General features: G+C 44.9%; 1 protein-coding gene across 1 annotated transcript; it reads right to left on the minus strand.

The window, feature by feature from the left end:
* Srprb (SRP receptor subunit beta) lies at positions 1 to 14,060 on the minus strand. Its single transcript, XM_085827952.1, has 7 exons — positions 13,830 to 14,060; positions 13,195 to 13,289; positions 10,913 to 10,990; positions 9,129 to 9,211; positions 4,571 to 4,707; positions 3,439 to 3,493; positions 1 to 2,785 (listed from the first exon to the last, which is right to left on the minus strand). The coding sequence occupies exons 1-7, from the start codon at positions 13,975 to 13,977 to the stop codon at positions 2,572 to 2,574; spliced, it is 810 nt and encodes a 269-aa protein (XP_085684078.1). The 5' UTR covers positions 13,978 to 14,060; the 3' UTR covers positions 1 to 2,571.
* Positions 14,061 to 19,460: the final 5,400 nt, after the last annotated feature.

A 19,460-nucleotide genomic window follows, 5' to 3' on the forward strand; every position in this document is an offset into this window, starting at 1 on the left:
ACAATTAAATCGATTTTTATTCATTCTCCCTTCTGTGGAGATGAACATCTCTGTGGTTACATATGTCACCTTTCCCATTGTATAACTTGAATTAATGTCTTTTTTATGTATTTAATTAAATTTTCCATCTTGTATGGACCTAGGCTTATCTGTTTAAAACAATTTTATTTTTTATTTAGGCTCGTCTTTAGCCTGTCTTATCTCAGCAGCAGCTCTTAGTATCTGTGGCTTAAGCTCTCTTTGTAGCAGCCCAGAACAGGAGTGTCTGGCTGAATCTTTAGCCCACTGCCCATGACCCTGGGTCAGCCTGGGTGTGTCCTAGCCTTGAGCCACAAGCCCCAGAATCATGTGTGCCAAACTAGCATGAAACAAAACCTTAGTTTTGAACCTTCCCGGCTTGGGGAGGAACCACATGACTCAGCTCGGCTCAGAAACACATTCTCCTTGCCTCATAATCTTAAAGGGAGGCATGTGTATTCTTGGGAATCTCTTAACTTTTAAAAGTGAGTGTAAGTCCCACATTGGGTGACACCGGTTGTCAATTTTGCTCGATACCTACACCAACATTCTGGGTTCCCAAATAAAAGACACACACGTAGCCTTATATTTTATTGTGCCTGAAACAGCTCAATGGCTGGGCCACTGCCTCACCTCCCCTCTGATAGAACAGCTCACGTCAGGAGGTGCTGGAGGCCCTGGGAAGCAGTGGCAGGGGCCAAGGCCTCCCGAGAGACCACAAGGTACCTAGCAGTGAGAAGCTACTTCTGCCATGGCTCCATGGAAGAGTCCAGACATAGAATCTTTGATGCGGCTGCCTGTTTAGAGCTGGCTTTTACAGCAGCCCACAGCAAAGCCAGACCCATGCGTTCCAGGCAGGCATTCTACCAACCTGGTTCCCAGCCCTGCACAGCTTACCTTTTGCTTAGGACACAGGCTATAAATAAATATCATTTATCCTTGCTCTCCATCCTTGTCACTTTTTTGATGTACTGATTCTCCCACTAAGTAAAATCACTTTATCATCCAGAAAAAAGGGAGGCCAGTGAACACATTTTCTAACTGAAAGGTTTTTTTGATGAGCACCTACTGTGATGTGAACGTCCTTCATCATGCCCTTCCCATTTGTCCATGACCAACATGAACAGCAGTGTGCAAAGGGCAGTAAGGATCTTAGCAGCAATACTGCTTCCCAGTGAGAACTGAGTCATCTCATGGCTTATCTGTGCTGTGCTGTGTCTGTCTCCATAAGCATCTAACACCATAAGCAAGGCCAGTAGATAGTTTAGGAGTGGGGAGCTGAGTGCTTGACAGGAATCATGGTCTGGGACTCAGCCCAGGTGACCCACGGGGAGGCCATGTGTCAGCAGGCAGAGGCTTGGGCTGGACTGCCCAGAGAACACCTTATCCTGTCCCTCTCACTGGTCAAGGCCAGCCCAGAGCTCCACACATACTCCCTGAGCACTGCACCTGAGTCAATGCTCTGCCTGTCTCTTTAGTGCGGCTTTAGTGAAGCCTGACTCTGAGTGTGAGACGAGACCAAGTGTCTTATATATGCAGCGATCTGTAGGCTCAGTAACCTGGAGCTGGGCTTCAATTCTAGCTCAGGTTCCCACTTGTACTCATCATTTGACTCAATGCTTTCAGTACAGTTATTTATCAAGATACCAGTCATTTATAAAAGCAATAAGAACACAAACATTGAAGACAGCATCACTTTAAAAAGGTAACATTTTTTTAAAGCATCATGAATAAATATGTATTTAAAATGCACAGTGGACATCTTCAGTTTGTATTGTTCTATAGCACTCTAGCTGGGGTGACACAACAGGAACTGAGCAAGTACCACAAGGGACAGCCTGGGCTCACACACACCCGAGGCAGCAGTGTGCTGTCTCCCTGCTCTCCCCAGTGGAGCCTCTAGAACACACTAACCCACGAGTGTCTGGGGATTTGGCTCCTAGAGCCACCTTGTGAGGGTGACTCTTCGGGGTTGCAGCAGCTTTTGAACCTAGGGTGCTGTGGAGATGGTCACTGAGCCCGTGAAGGACACACTGTCAGCTGTACCGTGAAGGACACACTGTCAGCTGTACCGTGAAGGACACACTGTCAGCTGTACCTGTGGTTTTGAAGCTGTCTTCACTGTATACCTCCACATCCCAGACTTCACTAAGAACTGACACTGTATTATGCCTAAACACCAAGGGCAACTGCAAATTCACTTATTCCATAAGCAGGCAGATCTGGTCCCAGGAAAAGGGACCAATGCAGAGAGGAAGGAGACAAGGACTGCTCAGATGCTACCCTACTCTCAAAGTGATACCCTCTCTGTTATGTCTCACACTAACATGATGCTACACCTAACACCTAGCAAAGGGAGAAAGAATATGGGAATTAAGTAAAAAGGACTAGCTGAGAAAGGAGCTGACGGGGGTGGGAGTAGTACAATTGTTTCAAGAACTCAAGAAATGCTACAATGACATGTCCCCTCTTTATCAGTCCACACCACCGCCGCCCTTTCTCAAACTGCAGGGTCAGTCTCACATGACCAATGCTTGTGGCCAGCGATGTTCCTCAGGCGATCTTGGCCAGCCACTTCTCCAAGTCCTGGATGTCAGCAGAGCCAGTGTCCCCTCGTCCACCCTTGGCACTACACTCCAGGAACTCCACTTTGAGGGGCAACTGGGAAAATTCAAACTCTTTGCCTTTCTTCCCCAACTGAGAAGGTGCGGTGCTGGAACTGTCCAGTGTGCTGGGAGCCGCGGACCGGGTGACTCGTAAGGTGTTGCTGGGGGCAAAGGGAGAAGTCAGACACAACAAAGCCACAAATTCCTATCAGCTCCTAAATCTGATGGGATAACGCCAGTCGGTATTGACACTGCTGGCTTGTCCTTTATATCCACGGATCACTGTTTCAGACAGACACCAGTGGGTTAGGAGACCCAGGTCACACCAGCTCTTTGAAGCCTCTACCTACATCTAAGATCTCCTGAATGGCCCCACTGTATTATAAAACTCATGGTTTTAAACTTCAGAATGGGTAGATAGGGAGCCTTCTTGGATATGAAGCTCACACATCCACAGACTTTCGTCTCACCTGTCCTGTTTATCTGTAAGCAGGAAAACCTTCCCAAACTGTCACTGTGCTGCCAGCTGCTTGGCTCTGTAGAGCACACAGGCAGCATGCTTGCTGCCTTCCTGCTGGGGACATTTCATAAACACTACATCTGACTAAATTTACAAGCAGGGCATGGTGCCACACACCTTTCCAAAATTTGTGAAAACCTTAAATGGCTATAAACACCCCATGTCTTTTATAATTCTATTAATCCCTTTAACACATATTCCATACTACCCCAGCTACAACTCTGATCACTCGATCCTAAGCTGTGTGCATGGACTCCGACGGTCAGGACGCCACCCGAGCACAGCCCCACTTACAGCTCCTTCTCAAGCTGCTGCTGGATCAACTTCGCTGATTTTGCCATTGCGATATCTGGGAAGGAAAAAAAGAGCATTATTCTAGTTTAAACCAGAATCTGTCCTCTCCCTGGACTTCTAGCACAGAAAGAAAATTCCTATTTATACCAACTAGTTCACCCCCACATTCCTTTGTTGAAACACTTTTTATCATTATTCTTTTCTGTCAAAGTAAATGCTGTATTTGCAGGTTTCTGAAAAATGTTTTAAAACATAAAATACAACAAAATATTGTTTTAGTGCTAATGACCTTAAAACTAATCAAGCTTAAGTTTCCCACACCTTACAAGCCCCTCAATATGTAGCCTGTCCTGTCCATTGAAAGCAAGCAAGCATATGTGAACCATGACTGACATCTGAGGAGAACTTTCAACACAACACCGCATTAACCCTTAAAAAAAGATGATGGCTGGGGCTAGAGATGGCTCAGTGGTTACAGCACTGGCTGCTCTTCCAGAGGACCAGGGCTCAAGTACCAGAACCCACATGGGCAACTCACAACTGTCCCAGCAGATCCAAAGCCCTCTTTTAATCTTCTCAGGACCAGGTATGCCTGAGGTTCAGCCCTGGCCCCCCTCCCCCACATACACACAAAACAAAAATACTTTTACAAAAGATGCTAAGAGCTGCACCATTCATCAGGTATTAGGAAATGTAGCCGTGAAGGAGTTCCCGAGGACCAACTCCTGACGTTACTCGGCCTGGCCACAGAGCTGAAGTCCAGCCAACCCGACTGTGAGAGCTGGGGTAAGAGGGAACAATGGCGCAGCCTGTCTGGAAGGAGAGGCCCAATAATCCCCCCAGAACCTACAGTACTCGGCCTCACAAATTAACATTTGGAAAAGTAAGATAATTTATCTTTAAAAAGCACTGTATCATAAAAAAGATATAAAATCAACAGAGCCCCCAGCTGCCAGTCCTTGGGACAACCTGGTAAAAGACCAGGAAAGTAATAGAAACAGATTTTCAGATTTAATCCCTTAATTAATGATAATTCCAGCCCTTCCCCCATGCTCAGAAATAACAGCTGTGGGTAAGTGAACTAGTTCCCAGCAGCAATCCTCAATGGCTGGCTGCCTTTGCCAGGAAGCACCTTGCTTATTGCAGGCTATTAATAAGGACGGTGCGTTCTTCAGAGCCATGCTGTCGATGAGGACCTGGTACAGAAATTCAGCCACATCTTTCACCTCCCGCTGGAACGCCGCACTGTCCACCACGAACACCACAGCCCTGCAGGGACAGTTAAAGGGAAGGACACATGAGCACACACGGCAGGCAGGACCACAAGACAGATCGATCCCTGGTTTCTCCACTCAGCCCTCCACCACAGCACACATGCATACATGCATGCTTTGATTTAAGTAAAAAAGAAAACAAAAACAAAACATGAAGAAGCTAAAAGGACACAAGAAATGACTTGGGCTCTCAAGGGTCAGAAAACCATCTGACAGATCTAGGCGATGAACACAGGGCAGAATGTACCCACAGTGGAAGAACAAAGAGGGAGACTAAAGAAAGATGTAAAATCTGGGGAAGAGCACACAGGCAGGGTGGGCAGGGTGAACAGGGTCGGCCAGGCCAGAGAGGAAAGGGATGAGGACACGGCCCTGTGAAGCTTGTGCTGTGAAGACTACTGGGGCCTAAGTGGAAGACAGAACACTCTTGAGGGAACTCAAGGATTATGACTATGTGGGACCTGACCTCAGACACAGCAGTGACACCATGAAGTACCAGAGGTAATGCATGGGAACCTCAGACAACAGGTCCTGGGGCAGAGAATGTGCAGTGGCTAACAGGGTCTGGACAACTGGACCAAACGCCTTACACAAAGCCTCCAACTCAAAGGCAGTGAAATGGAGGCTGTGGTTAGAAAATAGTTTTAAAGAAGTTAAAACACCTGGTCTCCAATGGCTATAGCTATGGGGCATAAGTGGACACTCCCTTGGAATAAGAGCCCTAAGCAAGAGATTATATAAAAATTGGGGGCTGGAGAGATGGCTCAGAGTTCTTCCAGAGTCCTGAGTTCAATTCCCAGCAACTACATGGTGGCTCACAACCATCTGTAATGGGATCCAATGCCCTCTTCTAGTGTGTCTGAAGACAGCAACAGTGTAGTCATACAAATAAAAACTTTAAGGAAAAGAAAAAGTTAAAAAAATTTTTTGGACCACACTCATCATCAAACCCCGATGGTGCTAACAAATGAAGATAGCTGTGTGGAGTTGGCCTTTCATGTCCTACACTAACAAAGACCACCAGTCTCATCGATGGTACCCATTCTCTTAGAGGAGGGGTTCTGGATCAAAACAGAAATTAAAATATGCAATTATAAAAGAGATTAACCAGCACCCCCAAAACTGGACTTTAGAGCAATCTACAAAGCACATGTTTATGGGCTGGACATGAAGCTCAGTCTTAGCAGAGTGCTTAGCAGAGAAGCACTTAGCAGAGTGCTTGCATAGTAGACTATATATATATATATATATATATATATATATATATCTCCATCCCATCCCACCCAGCATTGAACCAAAGTGATCACCTGTAATCCTAGCACTGAGGAGGTAGAGGCAGGAGATCAAAAACTCAAGCTCATTTTTGGTTGAACAGTGAGTTCAAGGTCAGGCTGAGCTACATGAAATTCTGCCTCCAAAAAAAATCATAATGTATGTTTAAAATTATTTTAGAGGATAATACTAGAAGCAAGTAAAAAGAAATAGGTGGAGTTTTAAAGGGTATTTTAAAAAAGAACACATTATAAAAATAGTAAATAAAATTAGCCACGCAGTGGAAACTAAACAGGTTCTCTCAGCTGAAAAGAACACGGCAAACTAGGCAGCGGATTTGAAGGGCTAACAGAGACCAGGTGCTTCAGGTTCTTTGGAGTTCCGTTCCAGCTACGGTCTCCATTAAATTACCTTTGAGTGGCATGCTGTGCACAGGGTGATTGGTCCAGCTGCCCACCAGGACCTGCACTTAACAGATGATAACACCCTTCTGTGTAGGGTGCTACACTTGAATTCCAAATACCAGAAACCCAAAGACAGATGACTCAGAGGGAAATGACAGTTACACGGGCACTAGCGCTCTGTAAGAGCAGATGTGGAGTCGGCGGTCTCCGTGGATCACTCGGAGCTGCTACCCAGGACCTCACATGCAACTAACCAAGGACCATGAAGAAAAAAAGAGAGGCCAAATAAAGGTTGCTTTACGTGAAAGACACCCAACAACTTCATGACACACTCATCCTCTAGAAACATTTCTAGCAGATACTCTGAGAAAAACAGAACCTGAAAGGAAGGAGCAGAATTTGGCAAAGAGCAAAGAAATCACAAACATCGGGGAACCTCAAAACACAGGTGCTTGTTATGGTTCATGAAAAAGAAACGGGTCCTGGTTAGATACTGGTTTTTGTTTTTTAAAATGGGGCAGGAATCCACAGGGGGGGGGGAAATCACATTCTCATCTATAACAGGTTGCTTAACACCATCCACTTGCAGCAAGAAGCAATGACAAAATCTATGTCTAAGCATGTTTGACAAAATGGAGGTTCCAATGCCAGTCCAAAGAAACAGTAATACCTCAGGCACAGGACTGCCAATTAAACCATCACAGCGTCAGCTCCAAGATGCTTTCCAAATTCAGTTATCAAAATATGTCTTCACATCATTGAAACTATCATACAACTTTTCCTTACTTTTCTTCTTTATCAATGTTAGATAGCAAACATGAAGAAAGCATTTAAAACTACAGCATACAAATTTTAGGAAAGAATTTAAAAATCAGTAACATGAGGACTTACACTAAAAATAGTTCTTTCCTGAGGTATCGATTTAGTGTGATTCAAGAACAGACATGCAGCCTCTAGCTTTTGGCTGGGTTATACGAGGGAGATGGTGAGGAAGGTCTCTATACAGTTGTTCCTATGAAGTGGACAGCTCCATACCCACCAGCAGAAAAGCACCCAGTAAACTATTAGCTCCAAAGCTGCTTGCACTACTGCAGGGGTGAGGGGACCTCTCTGTGCCACGTGGTACTGTGGCACTCTGTTCTGCTGCACTTCTGATCCAGACTCTGGTTAGCATCTGGGCCAGACCCAGGACGTGAGTACAGCTACTGGTGCTTCACAGGACTCAAGCCAGGCCTCTCTAGCCGGCCTTTCTGAGGATACCAGCTGTGTGCTAGCCATGCAAACAGCTAACAGTTATGTCAAAGAACTCCAGCTAGCATGCCTGAAGAACAGGCTTAAGAATCTACAATAAGAGCCGGGCATGGTAGAGCACACCGTGAGTGCCAGGACACAGGAGTCAGGAGTCAGTAGCAGGCAGATCTCTGAGTTGGAGGCTAGCCTGATCAACTGAGGGAGTTCCAGGATAGCCAGGGCTACACAGAGAAACCCTGTCTCAAACCCTGACCCCCCCCCCCAAAAAAAATCTACTATGAGAGAAATATAACAGCAAAGCAAACAACAAACCCCTTTGTCCTGCTATCATCAGTAATTCTGAACGTCAGATTCGTCCCCGTGGGGTCAAAAGGCATGATTCTGAGTAGAAAAGTGGGGCAGAGTCGGGTGCTGGCGGGCTTTCCATTTTCATTTGTCCTCGATTTCCAATCCAAACACGGGAGGTAAAGCCCAATAGAGCTAAGCCTTTCTTTGGGCAACTCCAGCAGCTCAACTTCAAGACAATTAGAAATCAATCTCTTACAGTTTTTTGAACAAGGCTAACATTTATAGCATTTCTATGCTAAAAAACAAACAAAGAAACAAACACACATACACAAGGGAATTTCTTATTGATGACCAAAAAATAAAAATAAAAAAAAGAGGAGAAGAGAAAGGTGAAAAGAAGGTAAGAGGAAAGAAAGCCTTGCTAGGTATGGTGATACATACCTGTAATCCCAACACTTGCAAATTCAAGGTTCTTTGTTGGGCTATATAGCAAGTTCAAGGTCAACCTGCAGTACCTGAGACTCTATCTTGAAAAGCCAAAACCAAGCAGGCAGACAGGAAAGAAAAGCCACCTAGTTTGTATAAGCCAGGAGGCTGGAATGGAAAAAGCTTACAGTTCAGGGCCAGCCTGGGCTACATGGGCTAGAGAGATACTGCCACCTTATCAAAACAAAAGAAAACCACAAAGAGTATGATGAATGTTTTGAGTTTAGTATCTCTGGGATCCATCGTAGCCTTACAATTTCCTTTTCCAGATTGTAATAGCCTTAACATGTCATTAAATCTATCTTCAGAGTCAGTGGCTAGAGAGATGGCTCAACAGTTCAGAGTGTGTTCTGCTCTTGCAGAGGAACTGAGTTCAGTTCCCATGTTGGGAAGTTTACAACCAATTGTAACCCCAGCTCCAGGGGATCCAACACCCTCCCTTCCTATGCTGTACCCGCACACAAGTGCACATACCCTGCCCCACATACACATAGTTGAAGTTTAATCATGCTCGTAGAGTGACACCCCCTGCACAACCTGAAAGGCCATCCTTATGCAAGCTCCTACGTCTTCCGAGTTCTAGCACCCCAGAAATGGCCACTGCAAGGTTCATCCCATACCAGTGTCAAAGGTCTTAGCAGAGGAACCCAGGTGAGCATGCGTATGGACACGGTGCAGACTTGAAGGAACCCAGGGCACTTCATCCCTGACTTACCTCGCTGAAGACTTAAAGCGGTCTAAGAACTGAAACCTCAAGCTCTCGTGCCCGGGGAGGTCGATCAGAGTCAGGCTGTTCCCCTGAGGACAGCAAGAGTGACAGCGCATCACCATTCGGTCCAGCTCCAGGTTCACAACATAGATCTTCACCATCAGACCAGCACACTGGAGCTGAGCTCATGAATCAAGCAAATGTTTACTGCAGGCAGCAAGTCAGACGGATTTCTGTTGAGGCTGTCTTAATAGTAAACACAGATGAAGGAAGGGGAGCGGCTTGCCTAGTAGATGTGAGGCACAGAAAAGTTTTAATCCCAGCACTCGGGAGGCAGAGGCAGGAGGATTTCTGAGTTCAAGGCCAGCCTGGTCTACAGAGTGAGTTCCAGGACAGCCAGGGCTACACAGAGAAAACCTGTCTCGAAAACAAACAAAAAAGTTTTGTTTTTAAAAATAACGGCTGGGGGGAAAGCTGGTAAAAAGATCTGAGTTTTATTCCAAAAACCTTTATTTATTTATTTTATTTATTTATTTATTTATTTATTTTTGGTTTTTCGAGACAGGGTTTCTCTGTGTAGCCCTGGCTGTCCTGGAACTCACTTTGTAGACCAGGCTGGCCTCGAACTCAGAAATCCGCCTGCCTCTGCCTCCCAAGTGCTGGGATTAAAGGCGTGCGCCACCACCGCCCGGCTAAAACCTTTATTTTTAAAAAATAAATAAATAAATAAAATAAAAAATAAAAACATCCCAGTGTGGAGCCACTTTTCACCCCAGCACTGGGGAGCAGACAGGCAGGTTCCTGAGGCTCTCTGGTCTGCCACCTAACCTACTTTGTGAGCTGCAGGACAGTGAGAGACCCTGTGGTGGCACACGCCTTTAATCCCAGCACTTGGGAGGCAGAGGCAGGCAGATTTCTGAGTTCGAGGCCAGCCTGGTCTACAGAGTGAGTTCCAGGACAGGACAGCCAGGGCTATACAGAGAAACCCTGTCTCAACCCCCCCCCCCAAAAAAAAATAAATTTTAAAAATAATTTTTTAAAAAGGCACTAGACATTAACAAGGCTCCGAGTAATAAAAATCTAACTATGGGACGGCTTCTAAAGAAAAGTCTGGCTGGCAGAGGCAGAAAAGGACAACTACTTTGAACCAAATGATTGTCCTGGGTCTACACACTGCCTACTTATACCAGAAGAAGACCCAGCACTTACTGAACCTCACAGTAATACTGGACAGACAGAACCTAAAAGTAAAATGTCTTATACCCTGTACGTAAGTTACAAGGATGGGTGGGCAGGACTAAATCTGCTACCTATATTGCCAAGGGCAGATCTGTCTGTTATGCAGAATATGCTCTATGTCAAAAGGTACCTACATCTTCAGACTACTCCATTCAAGGTTTTTCCTTGACAAGCCACAGTGCCCCAGTAAGCTTTGTTAACTTGACACAGCTTCCAGCCATGTAAGAGAAGCCTCAACAGAAGTCCCTCCATCAGACTGGCCTGTGTGCATGTCTATGGGTCATTTTCTTGAGTCCAATGTGGGAGGTGCCATGTTTAGGCAGGTAGTCCAGAGCTATGAAGAAATCTAGCTAAGTAAACTGAAGAGTGAACCAGCAAGCAGCATTTCTGCATGTCTTCTGCTGCCAGGACCCTGCCCTGAATTCCCTTAACAATGAACTACGTCCCGGGAGTCCTTTTCTCCCCAAGTTGCTTTGGGTCAGCAACACACATGACAGTAGAACTCAGTAAGGAAGATTGTCAGATTCTAGAACATTCCAGATACCTCTTACCCTGTTATTGTTGACTTTGTATATGGCAGAACTATCAGTAATAGAAGTCTGTGTGTCTCTGTACTGGCCAGTTAGCAACTGTAAACAAAACAAAACCAAGACAGACAAATCAGGGTAAATGCGTTACAATAACACCGAATGCAATGTAAAGAATGACATTTTCATTCTGTGGAGAGTAAGGTCAAATGAACGAATGCTACTTGAAACAGCTGAAAAGGATCATACTGCTTTATTTTTAACTTGTAGAATAATAATTAATTACAACCCGGCAGTGGTGGCGCACGCCTTTAATCCCAGCACTTGGGAGGCAGAGGCAGGCGGATTTCTGAGTTTGAGGCCAGCCTGGTCTACAGAGTGAGTGCCTGGAAGGCCAGGACTACACAGAGAAACCCTGTCTCGAAAAAAAACCAATAATAATAATAATAATAATAATAATAATAATAAATTACAAGCTTTATTCCTCCTTTTTGCAGTGCTGATGGCATTGCAAAAAGACCCGAAAGTGGCACCCTGGGCCCAACATTAGTATTATTTTTAAACAACAGCAAGGGGCCAAATTACTAACCTGTAAAGATTTGAGGCACCAAAAACAACTCAAGGCCTCAGGAGATGTTCAGTGGACATAACACTTCCTGTGTAACCTTGATGACCTAAGTTCAGCCCCTCTGAACCCACATAAAACCAGATCTAGTAGTACACACATTCACAATGCCAGTACTCCTATGGGGAAAATGGGAGGGAGACAGGGCAATCTCCAGAAATTCATTCTAGCTAGCCTGGCAGAGCAATGAGAGAAGACCAACACTTCTGGTCCTCTGACCTCCACAGATATGCCAAGGCTCACACGTACCAGCCCTTACACACATGAATGAACACACACACACAATTAAAATAATAATAGCTATTACTATTACTACTACTATTATTATTATTATTTATACCCTCCAAAGGAAGAGGGTAAATTCTCTATAGTAAAACATGTTCTGTTAAAATACACTGGCTTACATAAAACTAAGTATTAGTAACTTAAGACTGTCAAAGGAGAATAATTTTTGTCATGATTGTGATAATGCTGGATTGCTCAGAACTGGCCATGCTGGGACTATTTTAAGTCACAGAAATCAGAAAAAGTTATTGGGCTTCCTTTATCCTTTATTGATTGTTTAAAGAAAGAATAAGAATGCAAGCTACACTTAAGAATATACGTCTATCCAGGCAGTGGTGGCACATGCCTTTAATCCCAGCACTTAGGAGGCAGAGGCAGGTGGATTTCTGAGTTCAAGATCAGCCTGGTCTACAGAGTGAGTTCTAGGACAGCCAGGGCTATACAGAGAAACCCTGTCTGGAAAAAAACAAAAACAAAAAACAAACAAACAAAAAAAATGTATGTCCATAACCATTATATTCTGAGTAGCCCAAGAAACTGGTAATGCATTTTTTAACAGGTGTATGTGTATGTATACTGAAGGTTGGTTGATGTCAGGAGCCCTTCCTCAATCTTTCTCCACCTTATGTATTTACTGTTTTTGCTTTTTTTTTTTTTTTTTCCTGACATAGGGTTTCTCTGTGCCGCTCTGGCTGTTCTGGAACTCATTCTACAGACCAAGCTGGCCTCAAACTTGAAGAGATCCTCCTACTTCTGCCTCCCAAGTGCTGGCTTTAAAGGCATGGACCACCACCACGCAGGCAGCCACCTTCTGTGAGGCTGTGGTCTCTCACTGAACCCGGGGAGAAAACCAACTAGCATGGGTGGTGAGCCAAGGAATTCCAGGGATCCACTGTATCTCTACCTCCTAGGCACTGGGATTGCTGACAAGAACTTCTGGACCTGGCTTTCACGTATGTGCCACCGATCCAAACCACATATTCTAATAGCATCGCGTGTGTGTGTGTGTGTGTGTGTGTGTGTGTGTGTTTAAAGGTTTTCCTAGAGTCTTTTTTGTGTTCCCAAGTAAGTCAAGAATTAACTCCCAGGGCTGGAGACTCAACTAAGTTGGATAAGATCCCATCCTGCTCTAGCAAGGGACCCGAATTCAATTCACAGCACCCACATCAGGCAGCTTTGAAGACCGACTCTACAAAATCTGACACGTCTGGCCTCTACAGGTACAGGCACTCATGTGCACATACCCACACACATACATATAATTAAAAAGAAAAAAAAATATTTTTTAGAACATGTCCTAAACTTGCTGTACCAAATAAACTGCAAGATGACAGGGCTACAGAAATGCCTTACCCATCCCTCTTAAGTCTAACCGAGGTGGAAATCAAAGCATTACCCTGACAAACAGTAACGTTTTCCCAGAGTCACAGAGACCAACGAAGAGAACAGCTCTCTGACTGCTCTTTCGGCTCCAGATGAACTTCCAGAACACTGCAGAGAAGAGAAAGGCAGCATTCATTTTCTAAAGACATTATTAATAGGCATTTACGACAAAAAAAAAAAAAAAAAAAAGTGTCCATCTGGACTACTTTCATTGTCACACGGATTAGAGTCAGTTTTGTTAGGAACTCACGGAGCGCCGGCCACTATCAACTGTAAACTTTTTTCACGTCTATTTCCCTCATCCAAATGTGGAGACTAAAAGTATACACAGAATGATGGATCTGGGGAAAATTAGTGGCTTGCTACATTTGATTGGTGGATTTCTACTCTACCTTAGTACCCCAGTATCCCAGAGTCCAGCTCAGACACAAGTGGCTCAGAGTTGGAATGAGCGATGGCGGCCGCAGCGCTCAAGCGCACAGGGGCGCCTCATGTAAGTCCTGCCCCAAGACCCAGGTCACTTCAGCGTCCCCTTTCCACACTGCTGGGTCTGGAAGACCAGTGGTAGAAGAGGGAACCCAGCCGTCCGCCTCCCCGGCCTGCGGCGCCGAGCCACCCAGCCCTCGCCGTGAATGCCGGCCGCCTCACCCAGCGTCAGCAGCACCGCCAGTAGAGCCACCGCCACGGAGAGCAGCGTCGGATCCCTCTGCTGCAGCTCCTGTCGTAAAGAGTCGAGGTAAGGCTGGAAGGCGCCACCGGCGCCATCGCCAACTCGCCGGGTGTTCGCCGAAGCCATGAAAGAGGTGTGTAGTCTTCCCGGGCCGCCAAAGTTACGTGGCTCTAAGCTCCACGCCGTGGCGGGGCGCGGGGCATCACGGGAGTTCCTTAGGGCTATCTCGGCTAAGTGCCTGATGGGAGTTGGAGTTTTTTGGTTTCTACAACCCAGTTAGCGAGTGTATTCATATCGGCATGCTTTGAGACATGTATGTATAGCTTTGTGGAATTTTTTTTCTTTGCATTTTAATTTTTTAATCTTTGGAGAATTTCATAAATGAATATGATGTCTTTTGGTCAAACCCACCCCTCTACTCCCATTTCATTTCGATTTTTGAAAGAATGATGAATGTTAGCAAAATTAACGGCTGCAAAACTTCATTTGAGGGTGAGGATTTCTACTCGGCCGTTTCATGGGATGACATTTATGAGAGATTTTACCTCAGTATGATGTGACCGAAGATGTGATGGAGTCACAGAGAATCCACAAAGACACGTCGAGTCCTTTATGAGGTCAGAGAAAAGTAGCTAGAGATGGACCTGAATCTTGGAGGATGCATTAACCTATGCTGGCAACTGAAGAAAACAGAAAAAGACGCACGGAAGAGAAGCTTAAGAAAAAGCCAATGACGTGTGTGGGAAACTCGGTAATTCTGTGTCCTGCGTTGACACGCCCAGCACGGAAAACTCAAATGACTGCATTTAAAAAAGCAATCAGGAAAATCAGTGCTCGGGAGGATGTGGGGGTGTCGACGATAGATTGATCACTCCCACCCAAAGGAAGCAGGCCTACTCAACCAGGTAGGCCATTTGAGAGGCCCAGAGTAGACAACATTTTTCAGTTTCTCAAGAGGACTTATTTATAAAAGATCTTCATGGGAACTCTTCTATTTAAGATTTCAGCGGGTAATCGAAAACATTAAAAAAAAAATGTGAGCTTCAATTTAAAAATATCTCTGTGGGTCAGAAGTGGCCAAGCCTCGAGGGTCATTTGCAGCCTCCTGTCATTAAGTAGCTGTCATGATTTTAAAGTATTTAAGTACAGGTCTGCCTGGGAGATGACAGGAAAAGTCGATGTCACTTAAAGACTAAACAAATTCATTACAATGTCGCACTGCCACATAAAACCCCAACTCCTGCAGGCACCAGGAAGGGAGGAAATGGAAGGGAGGAAATGAGACATTCCCTTCCTCTCTAGTGTGGCAGTGAGTGATTGGGTAGGAAATGAAACAAAGATGTTAAACCTTGAGTTTGGAAGGCTCCCAATGTGATTTAGATTTAGATGCATCCTCAAAGGGCAGAGGGCAGGCGAGAAGAAGCCCACTCGAGGGCCACTCCGTTGGCCTTGATACTGAGTCGCCGGCTACAGGCTATGTACAAGAATGATTAGATTGTCCATGGAAGCAAAAGTGGCAGAAAGTCAGCTGGGAACGTTTGTAGGAATCAGACCTGGGAGTGGTTTTGTGTGCTATGCTGAAGAACACAGAGTTTACTCAGAGTATAACAATAAGCTGAAAGTGACACGGATAATTGGCAGATCTGTGGAGAACTATGACTGGAGAGAGAAAAGACTGAGGCTGGGGGAATCAATGGGAGTCTCTTGTCGTATTTAGGCAAAAGATACTTGGAGTCTAACGCAGGATAAAAGTGTGAAATCGGGGGCTGGAGAGATGGCTCAGTGGTTAAGAGCACAGGTTGCTCTTCCAGAGGTCCTGAGTTCAATTCCCAGCAACCACATGGTGGCTCACAGCCATCTGTAATGGGATCTGATGCCCTCTTCTGGTGTGTCTGCAGACAGCTACAGTGTGTTCACATACATTAAACAAACAAACAAACAAACACAAAGTGTGAAATAGAGGGTAAAATTTCTGAAATATTTAGAAGTTAAAATATGTAGGTTGTAATGACTATAAAATATATAGTTGCTGTTGTTCTATTACTGTGAAAAGACACCATGACCAATACAGAAGAAAGCATTTAATTGGGAGCTTTTTTGTTTGTTTTTTTGAGACAGGGTTTCTCTGTGTAGCCCTGGCTGTCCTGGAACTCACTTTGTAGACTAGGCTGGCCTCGAACTCATAAATCCGCCTGCCTCTGCCTCCCAAGTGCTGGGATGAAAGGCGTGCGCCACCACGCCCGGCAGAAGAAAGCATAGAAAGTATTTAATCGAGAGCTTCCTTATATTTCAGAGGCTGAGTCCATGAGTGTCGCAGTAGGGAATGTGGCAGCAGGCAGGCATGGCACTGACACAGTAGCTAAGAGCCTACATCATGATTCAGAGGCAGAGAATAAGAAACTGGGCCTGATGTGGGTGTTCAAAACTTCAAAGCCCACTCCAGTGACACGCCTCCTCCAACAAGGCCACACCTCCTAATCGTTCCCAAACAATTTCACCAACTGGGGACCAAGCATTCAAATGTATGAACCTATGGAGATGTTCTCATTCAAACCACAGCACAGCCTAACCTACACAGTAAATTCCTTGGCTACATAGTGTGAGATTTTGTATCATCCTTTGTTTGGTAAATCTCCATCCCAAATATACCCTGGCAATGAAAACACAACACAGTTAATATGAATACGCGCTGTGCGCCTAGGTTGGGCAGATCTACACTACACTACCATCTGCCACATCTATGAGACCCCTTAGAACTTGCGGTTTCTCCAGGCCATGTGCTTCTGCTCTGCTTTTCTTCTTCTTCCTCCTCTACGTCCTCTCCCTCTTCCATTTCTCCTTCTTCTCTCCCCCCACCTTCTGTTCCACCTTCCCTTTTATCTGCCCAATCATCATCTCTTCTTTATTTTACAAATTAAGGTGGGAAGCAGGTTTACAGGAAATCATCTGAGTGCTGACTCATTCCTTGTTCGCAGCCCCTCACAGGAGAATGGAATTAATATCAAATATAATTAGCCCCAGGGCTATCCACAACAATCCTTTCTAAAAAAAAAAAAAAGTTGTTAGACGAAAGATTGTTGTCGTCATATGTAAAAAGAAAGTTGGGTACCTATATGTATACAAACACATACACAAAATAAAAATTAATATTTAAAAAATGACTTGAAGAGACTTTTTTTTCCACATGTGGCAAATTATCAGGAGGAATGTGAAGTGTGCTTAACGTCTTTAGCCAGTAAGAAGATGAAAATGAAAACTGCTATGAGATACTACCTGATACTCATTAAGATAGTTACTATTAAAAAAGCCAAAATATACCAAACAGTACAGAGAGGAAAGGGAAATCTGATACACTGTTGGTGGGAATGTAGCTTCCTACAGCCATTATGGAAGACAGCATAAAGATTTCTTAAGAAGTTTAAAAAAAAAAAAGGAACGGGTGGTAATGAACACTATAATCCTAAGTACTCGGGAGATGAAGGCAGAAGGGTCAGGAGTTCAAGGTCATCATTAGCTGCACAGCAAGTTTGAGGCCATTTTGGATAAAATTAGAACGTGTCTTAAAATACGCACACACAAACACAGATGTTTGCATGCATTATTTTGGGTAGAGGAACCCACAGAGGTCAGAAGAGGCATTGGATCCTCTGGAAATGGAATTAGAGTGATTTGTAAACATTTTATTTTAATGATGCATGTATGTGTAGGCGTGTGTGGGGGTGTGTGAGTCTGTACATGTGAGTGTGCGGGCTGTGGGCTCTCATGTGAGTCCTGAGGTTTGTAAATGCTCTCAAATGCTGAGCTGTTTCTCTGGCCCTCCTCAGGTTTTCAATAATTTTTTTTTTTTAAGATTTATTTATTATATGTAAGTACACTGTAGCTGTCTTCAGACATTCCAGAAGAGGGTGCCAGATCTTGTTGTGGATGGTTGTGAGCCACCATATGGTTGCTGGGATTTGAACTCTGGACCTTCGGAAGAGCAGTCGGGTGCTCTTACCCACTGAGCTATCTCACCAGCCCAATAATTTTTTTTTTTAAAGGTATAACTTAATTTTAATTTTAGAGAGGGGAACGCTGGGTCCAGAGGAGAATTCTTAAGATACCCAGATTGGTAGGATAAGCTCACAACTCAGGTCACGAGTGAACACAGAGAGATGGGAATCAAAGAGAATGACCATGTCAGAGAGGGAAAACCATCCTAAGAAAGGGAGGGTAGCTGGGCGTGGTGGCGCAAACCTTTAATCCCAGCACTTGGAAGGCAGAGGCAGGCGGATTTCTGAGTCCGAGGCTAGCCTGGTCTACAGAGTGAGTTCCAGGACAGCCAGGGCTACACAGCCTATCTCGAAAAAACCAAACCAAACCAAAACAAACAAATGAGAGAGAGAGAGAGAGAGAGAGAGAGAGAGAGAGAGAGAGAGAGAGAGAGAGAGAGAGAAAGGGAGGGTAGACTCCCGCATGGAAAAGCTGGCGAGTAGCAGCGACTTCTGTCAGGGTGAGACTGTAGAGCCGATGACTAGTCTCTGTGTGTTCAGCCAACTGCTTATTACTAATACATGGGGAGAAGGGGACGTGGAGCCTGAACCTTCCAAGAAAGTTGGCTGAGGAGTGGAGGCATGGGGGTAGAAATGAGACAGGAACACGGCCCCAGTTCTCCCTAGGCACTGGGGCAGACTATTAAAATCTGTTAAAAGTCACTGCCAGTGTTAATGCTGAGCTCTTGAGGCATTCTTCTATAAAGCACTCTTTTTAATGTTCATTTCGTACAAATTAGCCAAGGCCTTGTGGGATGGAACTTTCTGATTTCCTAGTATGGGCCCTTACTGACTTAGCTGACTGCAAAGCTAAAGGGCCTGAATACCTGCCGCCTACAGGACTGTAACACTAGAGGGCGCCATAGACATGCCTCCGCAGCTCCTCCCCACCCTCACATCCTATACACCAAAGCTCCCAACGACCAGCACTTGAAGAGCTTCCCCTCGCCTGCCCGTGACGTCTAACTGACTGGTGAGAAAGGACCCCGCCCACTGACTGACGACCAATTGTTTGCGATGTTGTCGGGCTCGCAGGGAGATTTTTTTTTTTTTTTTTTTTTACGCAAAGCTGATTCAAATTTGGTTTTGGACCATGGCTATTCCATCGCAATGAATTAATAAAAGTGGGTCTTCTGTCAACTTTCTCAGTACTCACTGGGGCATCTATTTGTAACAAATTCTTCTTACTGGCATGTGCACATACGTACGTGTGTGGTCATACAGTTTTTTTGTTTTTGTTTGTGGTTTTTTTTTTGTTTTTTGTTTTTTGTTTTTTGTTTTTTGTATTTTTGAGACAGGGTTTCTCTGTGTAGCCCTGGCTGTTCTGGAACTCACTCTGTAGACCAGGCTCGCCTCGAATCCAGAAATGCCTCCCAAGTGCTGGGATTAAAGGCGTGCGTCACCACGCCCGGCTAAGATTCTTATTTTTGATCTTTTATTTTATGTGTATGTGGTTGTGTGAACTTATGTGCCTCACATGAATGCAGGATCTTGCCGAGCAAAAGAGGCATCGGATCCCATGGAACTGGAGATACAGACAACTGTGAACCACCACGTGGTTGCTGGGAATTGAACTCA

The sequence above is a fragment of the Mus caroli genome, unplaced genomic scaffold (assembly GCF_978045245.1).
Source record: "Mus caroli unplaced genomic scaffold, Mus_caroli_1 scaffold_11, whole genome shotgun sequence".
NCBI lineage: Eukaryota > Metazoa > Chordata > Mammalia > Rodentia > Muridae > Mus > Mus caroli.

Excerpts from the sequence above, each read along its gene's own strand:
- Srprb (XM_085827952.1), bottom strand. The coding sequence starts at position 13,977 with ATGGCTTCGGCGAACACCCGGCGAGTTGGCGATGGCGCCGGTGGCGCC. Across the intron at positions 13,290-13,829 it reads GGCGGTGCTGCTGACGCTGG|TGTTCTGGAAGTTCATCTGG; the intron begins GTGAGGCGGCCG and ends TCTTCTCTGCAG. Across the intron at positions 10,991-13,194 it reads AAACGTTACTGTTTGTCAGG|TTGCTAACTGGCCAGTACAG; the intron begins GTAATGCTTTGA and ends TTTTGTTTACAG.